The sequence below is a fragment of the Letharia lupina genome (assembly GCF_014066315.1).
Source record: "Letharia lupina isolate WasteWater1 chromosome Unknown contig_4, whole genome shotgun sequence".
In the NCBI taxonomy this organism is placed as follows: Eukaryota; Fungi; Ascomycota; class Lecanoromycetes; order Lecanorales; family Parmeliaceae; genus Letharia; species Letharia lupina.
This window is the reverse complement of record NW_023502973.1, coordinates 548043-569127: the sequence shown is the minus strand read 5'-3', so window position 1 is coordinate 569127 and position 21085 is coordinate 548043. Positions and strand designations below refer to the sequence as shown.

At 44.2% G+C, this 21085-nt stretch overlaps 5 protein-coding genes across 5 annotated transcripts; 1 reads left to right on the top strand and 4 right to left on the bottom strand.

The window, feature by feature from the left end:
- Window positions 1–10: 10 nt before the first annotated feature.
- On the bottom strand, window positions 11–602 carry HO133_007748 (uncharacterized protein; the record flags this gene model as incomplete). Its single annotated transcript, XM_037298618.1, has 2 exons — window positions 11–178; window positions 297–602. 2 exons carry the CDS (start codon window positions 600–602, stop codon window positions 11–13), a joined length of 474 nt encoding a protein of 157 aa, XP_037155954.1.
- A 1812-nt stretch (window positions 603–2414) lies between these two features.
- On the top strand, window positions 2415–3586 carry HO133_007747 (uncharacterized protein; the record flags this gene model as incomplete). The annotated part of the gene is made up of 2 exons (XM_037298617.1): window positions 2415–2745; window positions 2811–3586. 2 exons carry the CDS (start codon window positions 2415–2417, stop codon window positions 3584–3586), a joined length of 1107 nt encoding a protein of 368 aa, XP_037155953.1.
- A 1798-nt stretch (window positions 3587–5384) lies between these two features.
- HO133_007746 (uncharacterized protein) lies at window positions 5385–7742 on the bottom strand (the record flags this gene model as incomplete). The annotated part of the gene is made up of 3 exons (XM_037298616.1): window positions 5385–5710; window positions 5867–6135; window positions 6991–7742. 3 exons carry the CDS (start codon window positions 7740–7742, stop codon window positions 5385–5387), a joined length of 1347 nt encoding a protein of 448 aa, XP_037155952.1.
- Window positions 7743–11592: 3850 nt separating this feature from the next.
- HO133_007745 (uncharacterized protein) lies at window positions 11593–13122 on the bottom strand (the record flags this gene model as incomplete). The annotated part of the gene is made up of 1 exon (XM_037298615.1): window positions 11593–13122. One exon carries the CDS (start codon window positions 13120–13122, stop codon window positions 11593–11595), a length of 1530 nt encoding a protein of 509 aa, XP_037155951.1.
- A 5921-nt stretch (window positions 13123–19043) lies between these two features.
- On the bottom strand, window positions 19044–19721 carry HO133_007744 (uncharacterized protein; the record flags this gene model as incomplete). Its single annotated transcript, XM_037298614.1, has 1 exon — window positions 19044–19721. The coding sequence occupies one exon, from the start codon at window positions 19719–19721 to the stop codon at window positions 19044–19046; it is 678 nt and encodes a 225-aa protein (XP_037155950.1).
- Window positions 19722–21085: the final 1364 nt, after the last annotated feature.

Below are 21085 nucleotides of genomic sequence, written 5' to 3'. Positions count from 1 at the left end.
GCTTCACTTTTCAAGCGACCTTGCTCCCCTTGCTCGGACTAGAGCCTCCACTTGACCTCTTCCTATCGCTCTTGGTATCAGAGCTGCTGCTCGAGTTCTCTGCTCCACCCTCTGTTTCTCCTCGTTGCTTGCTGACTTCTGGGTTCGCGGGACTGACATCAAGAGGATTGTTCGTATCCTGCGGGGATGATGCGTTAGCACTCGAACTCGGAGAATTGTAGTGTGTGCAGAGTATTCCAAAGCTGTCGAAGAGCCTAAAGACGACCACCCCGCATATGTGGACTAGATATGCTCACCGTGCCCTTTCCTGTGCCCTCCCCAGCTTTGTCCTTCTGTTCCTGAGGGTCTGTGATATCGGGATCGAAAGCTGCATCCTCCTGCCTAGCCCCCTCATCGTCCGTTGCGCTCTTACTGTACTCCGTCGCCTCCGTGTTGATGCTGTCCTTATCCTGAGAGTCCTTCCTGGGCAAAGCGAAGGAGAGCGTTTGAGAGAATTGGCGGTGGATTGGAACTCTGAGTAGTGGCTCTGGAGAACGCACTTGCTGCTTTATGGTAGAAATTCGCATGTGCGAAGGAGCTCGTAGGCGGCAGGGGCGCGCCATGATGGACAAGAATGCTTTGGAGGTTGAAGAGATCATGGCTGCCAGGGTGAGATTTATGTTGTAGGGGAGTGGTGGGTCTCCGCTGAGAAGTTCGGACAAGCCTCCTGCAAGGCTGCGGGTTGGGCGAATGGTGGGGTTATGATTGGGCGTGGAAGTGGGGGGGAATTGCTGAGCTGTCTCCGTCACGAGGCTGGCAGCGAATGAAATTCTCAATGAATTTTCTTTTGGCCGAGATTACTGACAGAGGAGGGCGTAAGATTCATTTGATAGGAAGTTAAGATGCTCCTTCCCATACGTCACTATTGACGCTAAATTAGCCGCATAGCATACTTTACACTACTCTATACACAAATTCAATCAAGCGACAGCACACCAATGATATGTTCTACTTTAGACCGCTCTCACGCCGTTACGCCAGCTTCCACTATCCGAGCTGTTAGCATTAAACGCGCTTCAACAGCCTAGAAGTGGTATAATACTTTAGTTAATGAGCCTTCCGTCTTCTACAAAGCTACCGACGCTACTTGTAGCATCGACCGTCTCGGGCGACAGCGACAGAGAAGATCCCTTCAAATTGCTTCCACAACTCGCTTCAAGGAGAGCAAGGTGCACGAATCCACCTACGCCACCTTGTGGATCAATATGACCTCGAGTGTCTAAGTGACCTTTGCCACAGTCTAAACGTTGGCCGTGGATCCAGTGTTTGCTAGCAATCCTCCAGTCTTCGCCTTGTATCTGTCCTATATTCTGCCGATGCCCAGAATATCCAGTTCTCAGATTCCGTCATTTTACTATGTAACTTGCGTCGTGTTTGATGTTTCGATCCTTACTGATTTAAGCATGTATTTCTGGTTTTGGCCTCAAATGTATTCACTGTCCCGCCCTCGATCCTTGGCTCTCCTTGAAATGCCCCACAATGTTTTCACAGAGTAAGGGTCTTGCTTTTGTGCGTTACATTACTAACAGCGCAGTGGTGAAGGAGTGACCATGAATCTTTCCGGCGACCGGAGAGTGTCCGTCTGACCTTCGTCCCCCCCCCCAATCTTTGTGACACAGGCTTATGCTATGATTGCGTATAACGAATAGCGAAGAATGGCGATAAACTGCTCCTAACAGGTCTCTTTTCCTACCCTCCGCACTGGCTGACAGTCCTTTTGCTCTTTTGAAATAGGTACTGCATGAGACAAACGGGGGTGTGGAGTTCAAGTCTGGGTTCAAGTGCGCTTTTAGCCTTTTCTAGGCGTGCGCTCCCTGGTTCATTACATCTTGAACTTCAGACTCTGGAGCATGAAAGGTTTTTCAGATTCGTTGCCATTTTGACATGACTTGTGCATTCATGCGAAGACCTCTGTCTCTCAGGTTACAACAGGATACTCACACGTTGCACAAATGACATGCCGCGTCATCTATCTCAGAAGCGTTACTAGTTCTAGTCACTTGACACAATTCCGAGAAAGGTCCCTTGAGCTTCCTGATCGATGAGGCGATCGGCTATCTGCAAACATGCGACCAACGGCAACAATCATCCGTGGTCTTGGCGCACCAACTCTTTCCCAGCTCAACCCTTGGTTCAGCCAAGCAAGTGACGCGGAAGCTTGTGTGGGATGAAAGTTTGTCAAGCCTTAGAGCATATTTGAGAGCATTCCTACCCAACATGTTTGATCACTTCGGCATGAGGTATTGCTCGCCCAGGACAAGGCCCCGTCCCCGATTTTTAACATCTCCTGTACATACATGCAGTCGCAGAATGTTCTTCTCAATTTCTGGTTTTACAATCTGTTCGTCCTACAATTCATCATCATTCTACTGATCATGGCCCACAGAAATGGTCACTCGGATAGGCCAGCGAGGTCTCATCTGTCAAAAGGTCTCGTAGGCTTCGTCATTGTCTGCGCTCTCTTGTCTTTAATATGGTTCAACGCTGGCAGCGAAGGGCAGTTGCGCAAGACTTATAGTTCTCTGTCTAACGAAGCAGAGAAATCTGCTTCATTTTCTACAACAGCCTCGGCCGGCAGCGAGCAGCAAACTGTTGATGCCCAACTACACAATGTCACAAGTCCTTCAACGAACGTTTCCTTACCAGCGCCATTCCCTACGCTTTCACCCCCGGATAATGAAGAGTACATGGCAATCTGTATGGCAGGTCAGTGCCTATAGTTCTATTGCATACGTCAATCCAGTCCAGCAGAGTACTAAACCATGTCGCAGTGAAGAACCAATCCAGAGATCTCCCCGAATTCTTCACCCACTACTATTTCCACCATGGCATTCGCCGCTTCTATATTTTTGACGATGGCACCGAACCCCCACTCTCTAGCGTAACCTATCCCATTCCCTCCTCCGCTATCACCTGGGTCTACTTTCAACCTCATCTCCACTCAGATCAGCTAGACGACCGAAAAGGGATTCAAGAACAATACTACAGCGGATGCGTAACTATGTTTGGCGACAGGCACACGTGGATGGGGTTCCTTGATGCGGATGAATTCTTAGAAATGACCGGCGGCGAAACACTTTCGGGATTCCTACACGAGTGGGCACGCAATAATACCGTTGGTGCTGTGGGCGTCAACTGGCTTGTCCACAGCTCCGCCGGCTTACTCACCCGTCCTGCAGAAGGGCCTCGCAAAGCCTTCAACCGCTGCATCGTGGATGATCCCAACAACGACAACCTCAAGGTCAAGACTTTTGTACGTACAGCTCTGTTTGACACCATGTGGAACTGCCACTGCGTCGCCGTATTGAAGAATGGAGCTATCCAAGTCGGAGAGCATGGAGACGTGATTGACAAGTCTTGCGATCGGAAGCCAATCACAAGGGACAGATGGGGCTTACATCACTATGGGACGAAGTCTAGAGAGGAGTTTCTGGAGAAACAGGCGAGGGGGAAGATACGGGGTGGCAAGTCTACGGAGCATTGGTGGAATAAGATTGAGAATGCGGAACAGAGAGATTGTTTGGAGTTGACCAAGTATGTACCATAGGGAGTGGATGTGAGCGTCGAATGTATTCAATCGATGTGCTTATGACCCTTGGGTGTAATGGAGACCGGAACAGTGAAGTTGGTGAACTGCGTCTCCACAGAAAACAGAATGTCGGCGTTTTGCGCCAGCTCGCGGGTTTCTAGCGAGTCACTGCCAATCAAAAAAGAAAGAAAGATATTCATGTTCTGAGTGGAGAATGGGATGTAGGTCAAATCCATGGAAGGCGCTGATTGTAACAAATCCGTCAAGCAGGCTATCCACTCCGCTGGTAGCACTCTAACATTTTACTGCGCTCAGGCCTAGGTGGTAATTACGTGCCTTAATGTGGATAAGAACTAAACCATCCATTTCCTTTAGCGATAATCTTAATCTCTAAGACTCACACAATCCAGAGCAGCCACCGACCTTACCCCCCTTTTGCGTGCAGACTTCGAAAACTTCGACGGATTTAAATGTCCTCGCCCCCCTAACAGATCACGCTCGTCAAGCCTGCAGCTGGGTCCGTCATCCGGCACAACGTATGATTGTCATGCCACAGTAAGCCTCAGGCCATCACGACGCCAAATGACAAGTTGCACGCACGCCTGAGCTGAAGGGGTCTGGCACTGCGCCGGGTCCACTTTTCAACATCCTCTACGACATGTGATGACATTGCCACCCAAGAGTCATCTGGTCCTTTGTATCTGCCCACAGTCGAGGCGACCCGAGGAAGTATGTATCGCCTTTTGACCGACTCTCTCCTCTGATATCTTCCCTTATACGTAAATTCCCGTTTCTCCACGCACGGCGTAAGACATTTATCAGGCGGTACAGAGTAATCGTTGATGATGATAGCCAGCCAGGTGCCTGCTGTGTAAGATACCGGCAGAGACAACCTCGGGAGATCGTATCTTCCTCGGCCTGCGGTGGACCTTTAGTGATTCCCCGTTGGATCGTTCGGCAAGGTGAAGCTTGCTATGAGTTGTTGGTCAGGATTTTTTCGCTGGCAAGTTTCAGTCGCTGTTGCCTATCCATTCGTCTCTTTCGTCGTCAACATCTTTAGCAGCTTTCGTGAAAGATACCCGGATGAATCTGTATACGTCCTATCATCACTGGGTGTGTTATTTTGAATCCCTGACTTTGACTATCACTGTTGCTCATACATGGCAGGACTAATTCTTGGGATCGCTACACCAGTGGTTGCTGGCTACCGTAACTCAATATCCGCTCAAGGCCGGGTACCGCAGACTGGCTATCGAAAGAGAAGGCGTTGCAGATACCGCAGCGTTTACTCGCCCGCTCACTGTACGAAAAATCTGCGTTGCCTTGGGAAGAACAGATCCACCGTTATGAAGGGGCCTGTTTTATAGATGTTGTTATTTGGTGCCATACATGCTTGAAAAGAGGACACGAGGGGCCAGCGGCCCGCGAGAGTCGAAAAGACTATTTTTGCGTCAGGGGTCGGAACTAGGGATCCGGTCTTGCAGCGGTTTCGGGCGCTCTTTTGAAAGTGGTGAGAGGTAACAGAGCAGGTCTTGTTCAACGTTAGTCGGCGAGCTTTCCGTCCTAAGGTCTGGCGGTCAGAGTGCTAACAGCAGGCCAAAGGCAGCGGGTGGTGTTTGCACGAGTTGCGCGTATCGGATTGATTTTTAGGCAACCCTCCAGGAAACAGATACGCGTCTATGCAACAAAACACTCAGCTTCATCCCGTGACCAGGTCAAACTCCCCCACAACTCCCCGACCCCGCCTCAAACATCTCCATCGCTCCTTCCGCCAGCAAGCCAGCGCCAACCCAACCACCGGGTCCCGAAAACTCCATCACGCGACCTTCTCCCGCAAATCAAACCTCACCGGCCTCGTCTGCCGGAAACTCTCCCGCTCCTCCAGCCTCTCCCACCACTTGCCCAGCTCCGCGTACTCCTCCTTCCACCTGATGAGTCCGAACCGCGTCTCCCCCATGTCCATCACGCACCCGGCCGCGATGTCGGCGACGGTCAACCCGTCGCCGATGATGAAGTCGCCGTCGCCCGCTCTCACGAAGGCGTCGGTGGCTTTGATGGCGCCGTGGGCTTTGCGCAGCTGCCGGGCGAGCCATTCGGGGGTTCGGCGGGTCGCCGCGGGAGGGTTCGAAGAAGGCGAGGCCCCTGTTTTTTTGGTGTAGCTTGTTCGTCAGTCGAGCGCGTATAGGTACGTTGAGCAATGCAAACGGATAGTTGAACTAACAAAAAATCTAACAAACAAATAATCGGGAACGAAGAAAGTTTTTCAAATAAACGAATAAACAAACCCCCCCTACACACCAGCGCACCACACCCCCCATCCGCCACCACCTGCACCCGCCCCCTCCACCCCCTCCGGCATCAACCGCGGCCCCGTCCCCGCCCACTTCCGCACAATGTGCTCCTGGATGTACCACGACTCGTAGATCGGCGGCCGGACGTGCGTCGAAGAGCAGGATCGGCAAGCTTCTCCAGCGGGTTGGGCCGCGGGGGTCTCGGTGCCGTTCGCCCGGGGGATCTCGGCGCGGAGGGCGGAAGGGATGGCTTTTCTCGAGCGGGGCGATGCGGTTCTTGCGCGCGTAGGGGGAGGGGGGGGCGGAGATGAGGGTTAGCGTTTTTACTTTGCGTTGGCGTGAAGAGGAGTGGGGGGTTACGGTTGTGGATGTGGGGGACGGTGGGATTGGAGAGGATGGGGAGAGTTAGATAAATGGTGAATGTAAAGTGATGTATGGAATTCCTTATCACTGTTGATCAGATGCTTATCGGACGCTATGCAGTAGCCGCATTGTGGGGGGCAGTGTCCGCGGATGGATCTCCGGGTCATGATCCATCGATGGCCAATCACTGTTCCCCACAGTAGTGTTGACGATAAGGTTCTCTTTGCCGATCGAGGGGAAGTCGCAAATGGTGCCGTACTTTCGCGCTAAGCGGCCTTGGGTCAAGAAGTTTCCGAAGCGACTTTGCTCAAAAGACGCGAGGAGAGTATGAATGAATGACATCGAAAATGCGTTCTGTTCAAGGGTAAGGACTGTGAGTCAAGAGTGTGAAACTCTGAGGAGCACGATATGTACACAAAGACAGTAAAAACAAGAAACAACCAATGCCCAAAGCGCTGATGGGTATCCTGCACAAGAAGCGCCCCTTATGTCCAGCATGTCCCATATGTCCAGCAAATATCAAACAAGACCGTGCGAAGAGCGCCGAATGTGCAATGCAAGATCAATAGACTCCAACGCTATGCTTCAAAGACAGAGACAGTGAATCGCAAACCCAAGACAACGTGCGCCGACGCTATGCTCGAAAAGGAGAAAGAGATCGCGAATCCAAAAAGACCCATACTCCAGCGCTATGCGGCAGAACCCATGGAGAAAATAGCACACCCAGTCCCCATCGAATAGACGCTCACCGAGTAAGAACCAGCTTACTCTTCCTTGCTCCACCTCCGCCCGAGAAGGCTCCGCTTGCTGCCCGAAGCGCAAGGAGCGCAAGGTTGGGCTCGGTTCAGCTCGTGGCTGCCCCCCTTCCCACTACCCTCCCTGCCCGTAGAGCCGCACGCGGTGCCAACACAGCACTGGATAGAGCCCGTAGCCGGTCCCACCGTCGCACCGTCATCGTAAGGGTAGGTGTAGGCGGAGCCCGAGCAGGGTGCGAAGAATGGGTCCGGTGGTGAACACGCGTTGCACCACGGATAAGCGGTCGCGGAGTTTGGGTAGCTGCCTGGGTCTCTGGATCCGCCGGGGCCGGTGGGGTTTATGCAGACGCCGTCCTGCACGGCGCTGGGGCACGGGGTGCCGGTGCCGAAAAGGTCGATGGCGCAGCCGGTGGAGGCGCCGTTGGCGGAACAGACGACGGGGAGGGTGTAGCCGAGGATGTAGCTGATGTCGAAGTAGCCGGACGGGTTGGTTTCGAGAATCGTGCCGTCGGCGTGGGGGTGGCCGTTGGCGCCCATGTAGGATACGCCGACTTGGCCGGCGAAGCCAGAGCCGAGGTCTGTGCAGCCGGTTGCGGGGCCGGTGCTGGCGCCGTTGTTGAAGGTGAAGTAGGCGCCCTCGGCGTTGCCGGACCATGTGATGGATAGGCCGTCGGCTTTCCCGTCGCATGCTCCGTTGGGGATGGCGAGGACGCTGAGGGGAGCTGCAAGGAGGGGCAATAGTGCCACGAGCTGATGGACCTGCATCGTGTTGGTGGTAATGGTGGAGTTGGTGTAAAGTGAAAGATAGGGAATGTGAGAAGGTGTGTTGGTGGTGGTGATTGTAGACTGTTAAATGAGAGTAAAATGCGTGAACGAGACAACCAGTGTCGGAAATTTAGCAGTATATACGAGAGAAGACAAAGAGAATGATGCTGGAAGGTGAAGAAGATGCTGTTTGGGATAAGCTGTGACAGTGGATTGCGACGGGGTATATATACACGGACCGACCTTACTTCGATGGTTCAAAGGGTGTTATGCTACCTGATTCCTACAGGCAGCGTAGATGCGTTTCAACATTCTTAGGCACCATAGGTGAGAAGCAGTGCAACAGGACCCTATGTTCCTGAAGCTTCCTGACTGCCATTACAGTGGTATCAAGTGGTGGACGCCTTGACTGAGTCTTGTGGCTTACTGACCTTAGCCATCGTGGATGCGTTTCATCTTTGTTAGGCTTCAGAGGCGAAAGTAGCGCAAGATGGTCGCGTGCTCCTGAGTCTTCCTTGCGCTGACGGTAATAGTATGAGGGGCTGGATGCTTCAAGGTGGCCATGAGGCTTCTCGATCTTAGCTGTTGTGGATTGTGTTTCACAAGTTGTGTTGAGGTAAGCAGGAAGCAGTGGTTTAGGAATTACCATACTGAAGTTTGCTGGTGTAGTCCTATTGGATTATGACTCCTCGGGCGTAGCCCGGACAGTAAGATGATCCGGTGAAATGAAACAAATCCCCAAGGATCCGTTACCCGAAGAGCCTCAACTGACAGCAACTTTCTCTTCGGCGTCAAGTGTGAAATCTGAAAAGAGGTAGAACGCTTCGCTGAATTCCTGTGTTATCCATGATCAGTAACGATACGACGGCGCTGAACGAGCTTCTTCCAGTGCCAAATGATGTATGCGCCAGTCACGCTCTTTCCCGTTGGGTCGAACATACTCAAGCCATAGGCCTACACTTAAGTTCGATGTTCCATTTTTAGGGAGTGGTCACCTACCTAGTACTGCGCACAGAGAAGGCGAAAGGAGATCCATCCGCTGTGTTTGAAGGTATTCACAGCTCGAAAACGAGAGAGTCACTTGATCAGAGATCATTGGAGGCTGTGTTGTCTAACTAGATGTAGGCCCCAAGGTGTGAGGCCTTGTGTGGACGTTCTTAATATTGATCTAGATATCGGAAGGATCCGTGACAGATTAGCTATGATTGTACCTGCATGGACGGCTTTGCCCTGCATAAGATAGTGGCACAAGCTCGTTGAAAGTTATTCCAAGATCTCGAAGCGGTTTTTGTCCACGCGCGCCACACGCCACGCAGCTCTAGAATCCTGCAGGATCCGACAGCGACGGTGTCATCCTTCGCACAAGCCAGAGCCTCGTCAGGCTTCCTATATTGGGCCTGAGCTGGATGAGACATGAATCACAGGCCTGGGAATGGTCCTATTGAGTCTCGATATTCTCAGAAGGCAACAGCTTACTCTCTGTTTTTCTGGTCTTTGGGCTTATTGTATCGTACCCATGTAAGAGAAAGCTCTCATGGTGGAGGCTTCACAGCGACACACGACAGCGAGTTGACAGTTTCGATAAAAATCAGAAGAACTCCGTTCGAATCTTCGATGAGTTGATATCGTCATGGCCAAACCGCTGTGGTGATGGACAATGATGGAGATCAAAATCTCATTGCTGAGAATTGCTCTACGAGCGTAAATCGGCCTCTAGTACCGAACTGGTATGGGCCGTTTTTGGCCTCAGCCTTGTTCTATAAATAGCTACAGCCACTGGAGTGCGAAAATTGAGGCTCATCAAACTCTGAATACGGCTCTCATATTGTGGCAACGGTATAGTCTACTCGCAGCAGTACGTGGGAGACTCTCTTGTGTGTCGCATCGCTTACGTTTTCAGGCACTGAATGCCAGGAAATAGATGGTCGACTTAGTGGAAGAGCACGAGGGCGGGCAGCCGATGGAGATGCCAACGCAAGGGCAAAGACCAGCATCGCTACGAGAAGCCTAACTTTTGATCATCGAGCAGTCGTCACGGTGCTGTCACAATTCCATGGTAGCGTTGGCATTCAGGCCGGTGGCGAGCTGGGATATTTCTGACAAGAAGTGGTAGTATCCAATCGGCCTTTCGAGATGGCGAATGTTTGTTGCTTTCGATAGTATTTACTCAGTATATGTCGTTATGGACCACTCATGTTGTCATTCTTTCTCTCAGAAAGCAATTCAATATAAAGTCTCGTTGGGTAAAATTCATCGAGATATTTGCTTTCCCTTCTTCAATGTGGTATCGTTTTGCCTTACCGTAAACACCCCAGCAGAATTGCCTTCGCTCTGTCCAGGGCATTGTAGCGAGCCGTAACCCTACTTTACTGTAATAGTTTGGTTCCTACCTATTTTGGTATATCCTTACGGATCTAAAGTACATTACGAGGAGGTTGGGGGGCTGTGCTGCTTACAAAAGATTACCGTGTTCGCGTAATCTACTTGTATTCGTGTGGTGTATTTCTGGCTCTCAAGCCTCGGTCAAAGCCTCCCAGCCTCACTTTTGATGCAAAAATACCCGAAACTCATCCTCTATGAAAATTATATGGTGCCTCAATTCTCATAAAATCTATCATACAGTGTCAGTCTCAGTGCCTGTACTAGTACAAATACAAAAACTTTGAAGTCGTTATTACAGTTCCAGACTCCTGATTAGAAAGTCATCTCCTTGGATCAGCAGTCTTCCATCACCCGACCCTCAATCCTTCGCAACATCCCCATCATCACCATGAAGGCCTCTATCTCCCTCTGTCTCCTCCCTCTTCTTCCAACTGCTCTCGCTGCTCCAATGCCGGCCGTAGTCCCCGTCGCCAGGGGCCCACTCGCAAGCCAGAGCGGTATCTCTTTCATCGACTGCTCAGAATGTCATTACGGGTACACCGCTCTCCAAAACGGTATCTACACCTGCAAGGCGAATGTCCAGGTCTACTGCAACCCATGAGAAGTCGGTTCCCACGTTGAAAATCTAGTGGCATCGCCTCGACCGTTAGAGATGTAGGCATACATCTTCGATGCGGCGACCATTGCCTCTGCGACTACAGTGCGCGATCAACTTCCGCCAGGTCGGTCCACTCGCTAGAGGGACCGTCACACCTTGATACCCACACATGGCCGGGACTGCCAATGTGACTAGTATTGCACTCTTCTGGAGCCGATCAGGTCGCGGACGGTCCCTCATGCCGATGGGACGAGTTGGAGATTTGATGGCCGTCATTGGGGGGTTGAACGGGAATGTGGACTCCGTAGCGCTGTGTTCGACTACGTTTGTTCGCACTGCTTGGGATACGGTTGGTAATGCAGCATGCGCAGCGCGCTAGGGGATGCTTTTTTGGACCTGAACGAGCAATTGCTGCGCGCGAATATCATGGGGACTAGGATTGTCGACCATCGTGATGGAAGTGTGGTCTCCTAAATTCGTCTTATAGTGTCAACCTCCAACTTTCAAATCCCAAAGACTCAAGGATGAAGTATGAGTAACTAGCGAAGAAGCAAGATTGCTATCAGTCCCGAAGATCAATGTATTGAATAAGACATTCAGGAATAAAGGCATCCTCGTGGTACTCAACTTCTCCACAAAACCAGCGCCCCCGGGCGAACCACAGAACGAGCTGTTTATTTCCACATCGAACAACGAGGGCGCTCGCCGAGGCTGTCATAAGCTGTACCCGCATCCAATGGGTAAACGATGTGATCAAAGTAATATATAAGTTCTGGTAATAGGAATGCAGATGAACGCCACGAGAGGAGTCTAGGGCTTGATGAGTGGCACTTTTGTAACCTAGAACTCATCGTGTGACATGACCTGGAGCTACCCATACAACCCTGACGCATCCTTCCACTCAGGGCCTTCGCCCTTCAGATAAGGAAGGTATTTGGTTATAGTCTTAGAGTTCTCAATAGATTTCGCGAGTAGTTTGAAAGGTTCGTTGCTGCGCATTGCTTCCTCTTCTAGCCGTTCCGAGTCGACACTCCATATAAAGAGACCAACACGCTTCCAAATTTCGGGTTCCGTCGCAGTCTTTAATGCCAGATCCGAAAACCGGTGTAGGAGCAATCCAACCGCTGATCTACGACCCTTTTCGCCTTCGCTCTTGAGTTCACTTTGTAATCCCAAAAGCAAAATTGTCACCTCTGGTGTATAAGGCGCCAAAAATGCAGCCCGGGAGAGATTGGTCGCACGGTATTCTTCAGGGCATTCGTCGAGAATTTCCTTGTCAAGCAATATGGTCGCGCCCCCATAAGACCATGCGTTCGGCCAATCGTGCAAAAGACGCTGTGCGAAAACTCGAAATGATACCATCGGTCCTGAGAATTTGCCCCAGAGGGAAGCCTCTAACCGTTGACAAGATAGCGTTGCACGATTCTCGACTGTGGGTTGAGCCCGCTTGCGATGATAGAAAACCTTTGACTCAGAGGGAACGATCGAACATCTGGCTAATCGCCAGCCCTTTCTTGGCTCAATTTTACCCTGATAGATATACATCTGGCTCAATATAGGGTCTTTTACCAATAATGCTGCGCCCAACTGATCGTTAAGCTCTTCCAAGCTGAAAGCACGATTTTCATCGATACCAGGGGCCGAATTACCAAGTTGGAGTTCAAAAACTTGCATAATTCCGTACACACGGTCTTCCTCGTGGCGAGTGGTTCGATGTCCTGCAGCCGTCAACAAGCCCATAGAATGCTGATCGAGGCACACAAGAAGCCCAGTCAGGTCAATCATAGCACCTAAGCCACACTCTTCATCGGCTTCCCGTATCTCGTCATCATAGCCCAAAGCATCCTTGATTGATTGCAGGGTCTCACTGATAAAACTGAGACGACAGAGGTCAATACTGCTCTTCATTGCGTCGCCCGGGATTATCACGGCTGCTGGAGACAGGAACGTCTCTTGAAGAGTCCAAAGCGAGGAGAACCAAGGGTCAGCTAGCAAGTCGGCAACAATCATTGTTACTTCCATTGCCCAATCACGAACGTCGACCTCAGTATGAAATTTGGGGCCGCACATAAGCTCAAACTGAGGCTCCATTTCGGATGCCCAGGTGGTATACCAGGATATGTCATGAGTAGTCAACCACACGAAGACTTGAGTAGCGCCCCGGAATATCTTGGCCTGGCGACCGATTTCCTGAGCTTTCTCGCGGGATCTGGGGGTTTGGTCGATACAGGCGACATCCAGCCAAAGAAAGTCAACTCGAGGCACACCGGCTTCGGAAGGATGAGGTCCGGCAGTGTCTGCAATTACTGCTGCAAATCTCTCAGCAGTGAAATGAACAGGATCGATTCGGGGAATGCTCCAAGATGTCCCCTTCACTCGGATCGCGTCAACTTCTGGCATTTCGTCTTCGACAAGCTGCCATCTACCCCATGTATATGATAGAGCATTGTATCTTGGATTTTGGTATCCACCATAGATGTTCCCCGGTCGCCATTCGTAGGATGTTAGGGTCTGGATATGCAGCAACCGTCGTGGCCAAGGGCACGAGTTTTCAAACATCCCTGGCTGCATGTTTCGGACGAGTCATAGTCTGCAGGAGAATTCTGGTCTGACGTGGTCAATGAGAGAAACAGGAGGAAACGAGAAGCAGGATCCGAGCGTGGGCATCAACGACCAATCAAGTTGTCGATCTTTGCTTAGTAAGCTGGTCTTGGCATGCTGCTGCCTGGATGCCCGGACCAAGACAACTCAATATGTTCGTAGTATTCGCTCAAGACGAGCACTTCCGGACAGCGCTTCCACAGAGACGTCGCGATTATAGCTGATCAGAGCTGCACATAGTCTAGCCATCAATGCATGACTGGAGTTTTGGGAGATCCCTGAAATGAGCAGTCAGATATCAGCCCACCTTCCATCGGTGTTTAGTGGTCTTATGTTTTGCTAGCGATCCGCTTTCCACTCAATGACACTACTGTGAAGGGCTCTCCCTTGTTTTTCTTTAAGGATTGAGTATGCTTGGAGGCGAGAGCCACTTGGGGACGAGGTGCAGCAATTTGAGGGTCATCCAGGCACAGGAGAAGGACACCGCAGGGCATTGGCTAATTGGTCTCGCATAAAAGATCTCCTCGCGCAAGATTTTGGTCCGAAGCAGTTCAGATTAAAACCTTTCAGTCTCTCAAATCAACTCACTTCGAATTCTCCTCGAATGGTGGAATTGGAGTGCGCAAGCTGGATTCTTGTTGAAGCCCGGCTCGAAAGTCGATGGCTAAAGCCGCAGAGGCCACGGAAGCTGCTAATCGGTACATGAATGTGGAGCGTGAGTTGCAGGGCTCAAGGATTTTCTACATATCACACACACATGTCTCTGCTGTTCCAATTCAAGTTCGTACACGAGTCGCGGACTCTCCAGCCCAATTCTCACACCTTCCTCGGACTGGCGCAGGCTCAACGCGAACGTTGTACTCAGTATGCCGCATTACAGCGGGTAGCGCATGCTTGTCACATACAAAATAGATGCATATCTTATCTTCGGGACCCTCAGACCACAAGCAGCCACAAGCTTCAATATTTCTAGCTCAGTCACTTGATACAAGTATTCCAGCTTGCGTTGAAGCCTGTCCTTGGCTGGAGATAGGGGATGATGAAAGGGGGAGGCCTTATTTCTTGTGGGTGGTGAGCAATGAATGAACGGTGATTGTCGAAGAGCTTAAGGAAGCCCCTAATTATATATGTATTAGCCACGCTAGGGGCAGGTGGTCCAAAAAAAGAAATGGCCTTTGCAGGAGTTCAAATTTTAGTGCCATTGGACCACCTGGTCACCTTTGATTAGTACGTTAGCAGAGGAGATTACCAATCTTCGGTAATCAAGACTACAGTACGACCTTCTGCTATAGTCACCCCGCAGTACTAACGCCTACGCATGCATAGCTTGGATGAGGACAATCCATTACTGGCCAAATACTCAGGTCGCAGCTCGCTGGCTCTGTGTGAACTATTTACACCGTTGTCATCAGAAAGACTACTACGAAACAGAAGAGCTTTTGCAGCAAGCTAGCGACGAGGCTGAGGCCACTATCGACCTGATTGTCGACTCTCAGGATTTGGCCCCTTGGTTGTCCTCGTTATGGACGTGTTAAGAAGCTTGCCTATGCCCTGATGTCATATTTTGTGACAAACATTGGCAGGCGTCCTCCATAGTACCCAATCCTGTCACTACACTCGGTCAATCTTTATCGCTGTTTTGGGGTTAACAGGGAGGCGTTTTTCAGGGAGCGCATTCATTTCACCGATTGGCCACAGGGTGCCGGACGATTTTTCAGTATGCAACGATTAGTATTCGGCCTGGGAAACAGGGCTACGCGCGTTGTCGTTCTTGGGTTGGGCCAGACACGTACATTGTGCTTGGAGCTTATCCTCTGGAATTTGTCCGCGAAGCTGCAGAAAAGATGGAGTCATTGTTCTACATGTCATTCAAACCATTCGTTTTGACCGTGCCTTTGGACGAAGTCTCAGGCTCAATGTTACCGTTTGGGTCCCCAGGAGACTTCTCTGTTGATACTGCACAAGGCTCGGGCTTGGTCGAAGGTTGGTATCAAGATATGGTCGACCACCCATCTTTGTTGCAGTGGGAGTTTAGGCCTAATGCCAGTGTCAAGATATCCGAGACTGGAATCTTGCGATCAAGCGAGAGAGCATGTAGCCTTCCAATCAAGGCGGTGATGGATATCGCGCCTGAAGATGGTGGTGCAGCAGCTTTCCCAGAAGAGCTCCAAACCTGGCTCATGCTCGTGCCTGAGGGGGAAGTTCGCGTCGCAGTATCACTCTGCAAGATCGCTTACGTCCATAGCTGCGTGATTCTCCAGGGTGCGCATGAACCTCATTCCAACGAGATGGTGTTGCGCAGTGTTGATACTTTGGATAATAGCGAAAGGATAGAGTTTCCTCCCACGGAGACGGTTGGTTCACCGTTGTATAGTCACGGCACGAGGATCAACTCATGCGCCCGGTTTAGGTCAGAAGGTATGTCGAACCCCGTCAAAAATATCAGCTGTTTATGGAACCACGATTTCGGCCTTACCGAGGTCCGCTGACATGTCTAAGCCTCAGCGAACCTGAGTTGAGCTTTAGACCTGGATACTAGCAACCTGTCACGGTTCCAATAATCTTACAATCTTACTTACTTATATTATAGTCTAATTAGACTTAGCGTATTAAGGCCTTTCAATCTTTCTACTTTACTATAAAGCTTATATTTATAATAATCTTATATAAATAATAAGTAAAGACCTATGAATTAAATTTATAGAGTTGGATTTTTTTAAATTAAATCGAATTTTAGCCTTAGCCCTAAGTTAAATCGAATTTTAATTACTTACTATACATTTTTAATCTACTTTTATTATTATAAAATTAATTTAATCTATATAATATAAATATATATATACGAATTAAGGCGCGTTAAGATTTAATTAGAAAGATATATCGAGTATAAAGAATTAATTTATAATAATTATCTATAAAAAATAGAGAAAGACTATATTCTTATAATAAGAAGTATTAAAATATTAAAAAGAAATAGAGATAATATATTAATTAGTAATATAAATTTTATAATATCTTTTATTATAGTAAAATCTTTTAAATAATAAAATAGCTATAGATATCGAATAATTTTAATTTATTTAAATATATATTATTCGATATTTCTTTTATAGAGATTTAATTAACTATAATTATTATAATAGATTCTTCTCTTATAATATTATTATAATAATATATTATATTAATATAGTAGAGATAATAAATTAAATTATAGTAAAGATAATAGATTAAATTATAATAGAAATAATAGACTAAATTATAATAATATTCTTCGCTTACTAAATAATAATTTAATATAAGATCTTAGAGAGCTAAGTCGTATTCTTAATAATAATAATTTTATTATCGCTTAATTTCTTCGTAATATTCTTTATAATATTCTTTATAATATTCTTTATATTTATCTATTATAATTTCTTTTTTTACTTTTTCTCTTATAGAGTATTAGATTAAGTAACTAGCTAAGTAATTAATTAAATAAATAATTAATATAATATAAGATCTTAAAGAGCTAAGTCGTATTTTTAATAATAATAATTTTATTATCGCTTAATTTCTTTATAGTATTCTTCGTATTTATTTATTATAATTTCTTTTCTTACTTCTTCTTTTATAAGAAGAGTATTAAATTAAGTGATTAATTAAGTAATTAATTAAGTAATTAATTAAATAGATAATTAAATAATTAATTAACGATTTAACTAAGTAGATTATTAAGTTAATAGAGTAAATAGTATTAATTAAGCGATTAATTAAATATCGCTAATTTAAAAAAAGTATATAAAAGAGAATAATAGCTATAAATTCGTTTAAACTCTTTTTAAAGACTTTTTAACGCGTTTATAAGTAATAGTAAATAACTATTAAGCTCGCTTACGATCTTAATTACTAGTAATAATAAATTCGCGTTAATAGAGGCTTTAAGAGGCGAGTAAAAGAAATATATATATTTAAAGCGTTTAATAACGTTTTCGCGAGGGGTATTAAGAATAATTATATTTATATTAATAAAATTAATAGAATTAATAAAGTAATAAAAGAATAATAATTATATAAATAAATAGATAAAAGAATTATTATTTAATTCTAGACGCGTTTAATATAACTATTATATTTAAATATCTATTTAATCTATTAATAGTAAGCTAAACTTTAAAATTTTTATATTATTAGAAAGCGTAAATTAAGTTTTATAATTTATAAAATTATAAAATAATAATATTCGTAGAGAGCTAATTATTTTAGAGTATAAAATTTTTATATATAAATTTTTAATAAGAGAGTTTAGAAAAATTAGCGAGTTAATTTAGCTAGTCTAATTAAAGAGTATAATAATCTTAAATTTATAATTAGCTATATATATAAATTTAAGATTTTCTAATTTAGCTCTATCTTATTCTATTATATATACTAATATTCTCTTTATACTATAATATAGAGTTATTATATATATTATTAAATTTTTAATATAATATTATTTATCTTTCTTTTAAAGCGATAGTAATTTATTTATTAATTATATTAAATATATAATTAAAAAGAGAATATATTATTAAAAAGTTAGTAATTATAACTAAAAAAGCTTATTACTTAAAAGATTATTTAAAAAAAAATCTTTTACTTATATAAAGGCTAATCTAATATCATGGTTTTAATAATCTTATAATTTTATTTACTTATATTATAATCTAATTAAGCTTAGCGTATTAAGGTCTTTTAATCTTTCTATCTTACTATAAAGCTTATATTTATAATAATTCTATATAAATAATATTCTCTTTATACTATAATATAGAGTTATTATATATATTATTAAATTCTTAATATAATATTATCTATCTTTCTTCTAAAGCGATAGCGATTTATTTATTAATTATATTAAATATATAATTAAGAAGAAAGTATATTATTAAAAAGTTAGTAGTTATAGCTAAAGAAGCTTATTACTTAAAAAATTATTTAAAAGAAAATCTTTTATTTATATAAAGGCTAATCTAACTAGATTAAATAAGAATTTAAAAAAAAAAAAGATTTTAATATATTAAAAAAAATAGACTTTAGATTAAATCTTCTTTATACTCTTATTAGCTTAATATTAATAAACTTATTAATCTTAAATTTAGATAATATATAAAGTTAAATTATTATATATAAATTATAAATACGTTATCGTCTAGAAAAACTCGAGAATTTTAATAAAAAGATTTTAAATATTACTATATTATTCGTATAATATAAAAAAAAGCATTTTATCTTTAGAAGATATATTATTAAATTTAATTTAGATTATATCGAAGTATAATTTATAGATATTATCGAAAAAGAGTTTATTATAATCTTTATATTTATTATTAATTTATAAAATTTTATAGAAAGCGCTATTAATATTTCTAATATTTTGTTAAGGAATCATTATGGTTTGACTCATATATGTGTGTGGTTGTAAAGATTGTTGAGTATTCTATGTGCCTGCAGGGCAGATATGTGCGGTGCCAAGCCTACGCTAGTGGCCCTATGAGTGTCCCTGAGGCATCTCATGACAATTGCCCACAAAAAACAGAGAAATGCCATGTCCTCATGGCAAAAAGCATGCATGCATGTGTGCTTTTCGAAAAACCGGAAAGGAGTGGAGACACCAGGCTAATTAGTGGTGTGTATCCCACGAGTTCTCCTGCCGCAGTGAAAGCTTTTGAATAAGAAATGGATGTTGAAGCAAGACATCAGACGGTTTCAATTCGTCCAAATATGTATCGTCCGATGTGACCCTTGCCTGCAGAGGTCCAATTGCCATAGCCATAGTGATTTGGCTGTGACCGTCGTAGTAGATCCTTCTCTTGTATGCTCAACTCAGTGATTGTGTGCCACAATAGTGTAGCGGAGATGAGAGGCCAAATTGCAGTGTCGTTCTCCGCTTGCTGAGTGGCGATCTGACGTGGGATCGTGGAGCGTAGGCCTGTGCGTGGGATCTTGGAGAGCTGAGCCGTGTTCTTGATGGTGGTGGCCTTGTTGTCGCTTGCTTTCTCCGCAGTGTTCTCCGCAGTGTTCTCCGCATTCGCCTGTTGTAGTTCCTCCTCTTGTAGAGTATCAGACTGAGTGGCTAGCTGAGTGGCTACCTGAGTGACTGGATGAGTGACTGGCTGAGTGACTGGCTGAGTAACTGGCTGAATGGCTTGTAAGGCTGCCTCTTGTCTAGCCCATTCTTGACGTATGTAGGCCGCTCGGTCTTGAAGGATTTTGGCCTGTTGTTGAAAGAACTTGCAGTCTTCTTCGGTGACGAAATAGGACGGTTTATTGCCTCTCTCTAAGCATTGTTGGGCTTCTGCGTCATACTCCCATGGGTAGTATTCTCTTAGGATACCGTTGTCGTATGCTTGTAGGGTCTGTAGGAATGCTTGCATTGTGGTATTCTGATATCGATAGGCCTATCAAAAGGATCGATGTGGGCGTGGGTTTTGGTCAAATGGTACTCGATGACCAACGAGTGTATTGGAGGTCCGGCTTGGAGCGTCACACTATTAGGTGTTGATGTGGGCTTTGCGTAAACGTGTGGTGTAGACGTGGCTCGTAAAGAGGCGTCTACTACATCGTAGGATCAAGTGGAATTAGATCTTAAGGTGTTGCTACCAATTGTTAAGGAATCATTATGGTTTGACTCATATATGTGTGTGGTTGTAAAGATTGTTGAGTATTCTATGTGCCTGCAGGGCAGATATGTGCGGTGCCAAGCCTACGCTAGTGGCCCTATGAGTGTCCCTGAGGCATCTCATGACATATTTAATATAATAAATTAAAAACTCTAATAGAGAGCTTTTAAACTATTAGTTATAATATTAAAATATTTTAATAATAAAATAAATAACTTAATTAGAATATTACTTATACTAAGATAGAAGTATTAGTAATTATTACTTAGCTAAATAATAGTAATAATTAATTATTCTATAAGCGAGAAATTAATAATAGACTTTAAAGTTTACGTAATAGATATTATATTAATATTATAAAATTTATTAAAAAAAATAAAAAACTTAAATAAGATTTAAAGTATAAAAAATAATAGCTAAAGAAGTAATAATCTTATATATTAACTAATTTAAAAAACTTCGATAAAGAAGATATAAAGATTATATCTATATCTTATTAATCGAGTATTCTTATTAATAATATCTATCGAAATTTATATTATACTTCTATTATAAATCGCGTAAAGAGTATAGAATTAAATAAACGATATCTCGATATTCTAGATTTTTATAATATTAATAATCGAAATAAGTAGAATAGCTAATATTAATATCTTAAAGCGAAATTTAAATAAAGCGCTATAATCTTTCTTATTAAATTTAAAAAAATTAATTATATATAAGACTATTATAAGTTTATTATATATAATATTATTAAAATAAAAATAGATAAAGATATCTTAAATTTATATTAAATTATTTAAAAAATAATTAATAAATTAGATAATATATTTAAAATATATAATAAAATTATTAAATTAAATATTAAGATATTTAATTTTAAATTTAATATAAGAGTAATAGATAAGAAGAAATCGTTTAAGAACTTCTATATACGATTCTCTATAGCTATTACTTTCTTAAGATTTATTAATATTTATAAGATATTTAATCTAAAACGACTAATCTTTATATATCTAAAATATTAAATTTTAAAATAGCCTTTTAATACTTTTTAAGAATTAATTATTTTTCTATAAGTATTAAATATAGATTTTCGGGTTATTAATAATATATTA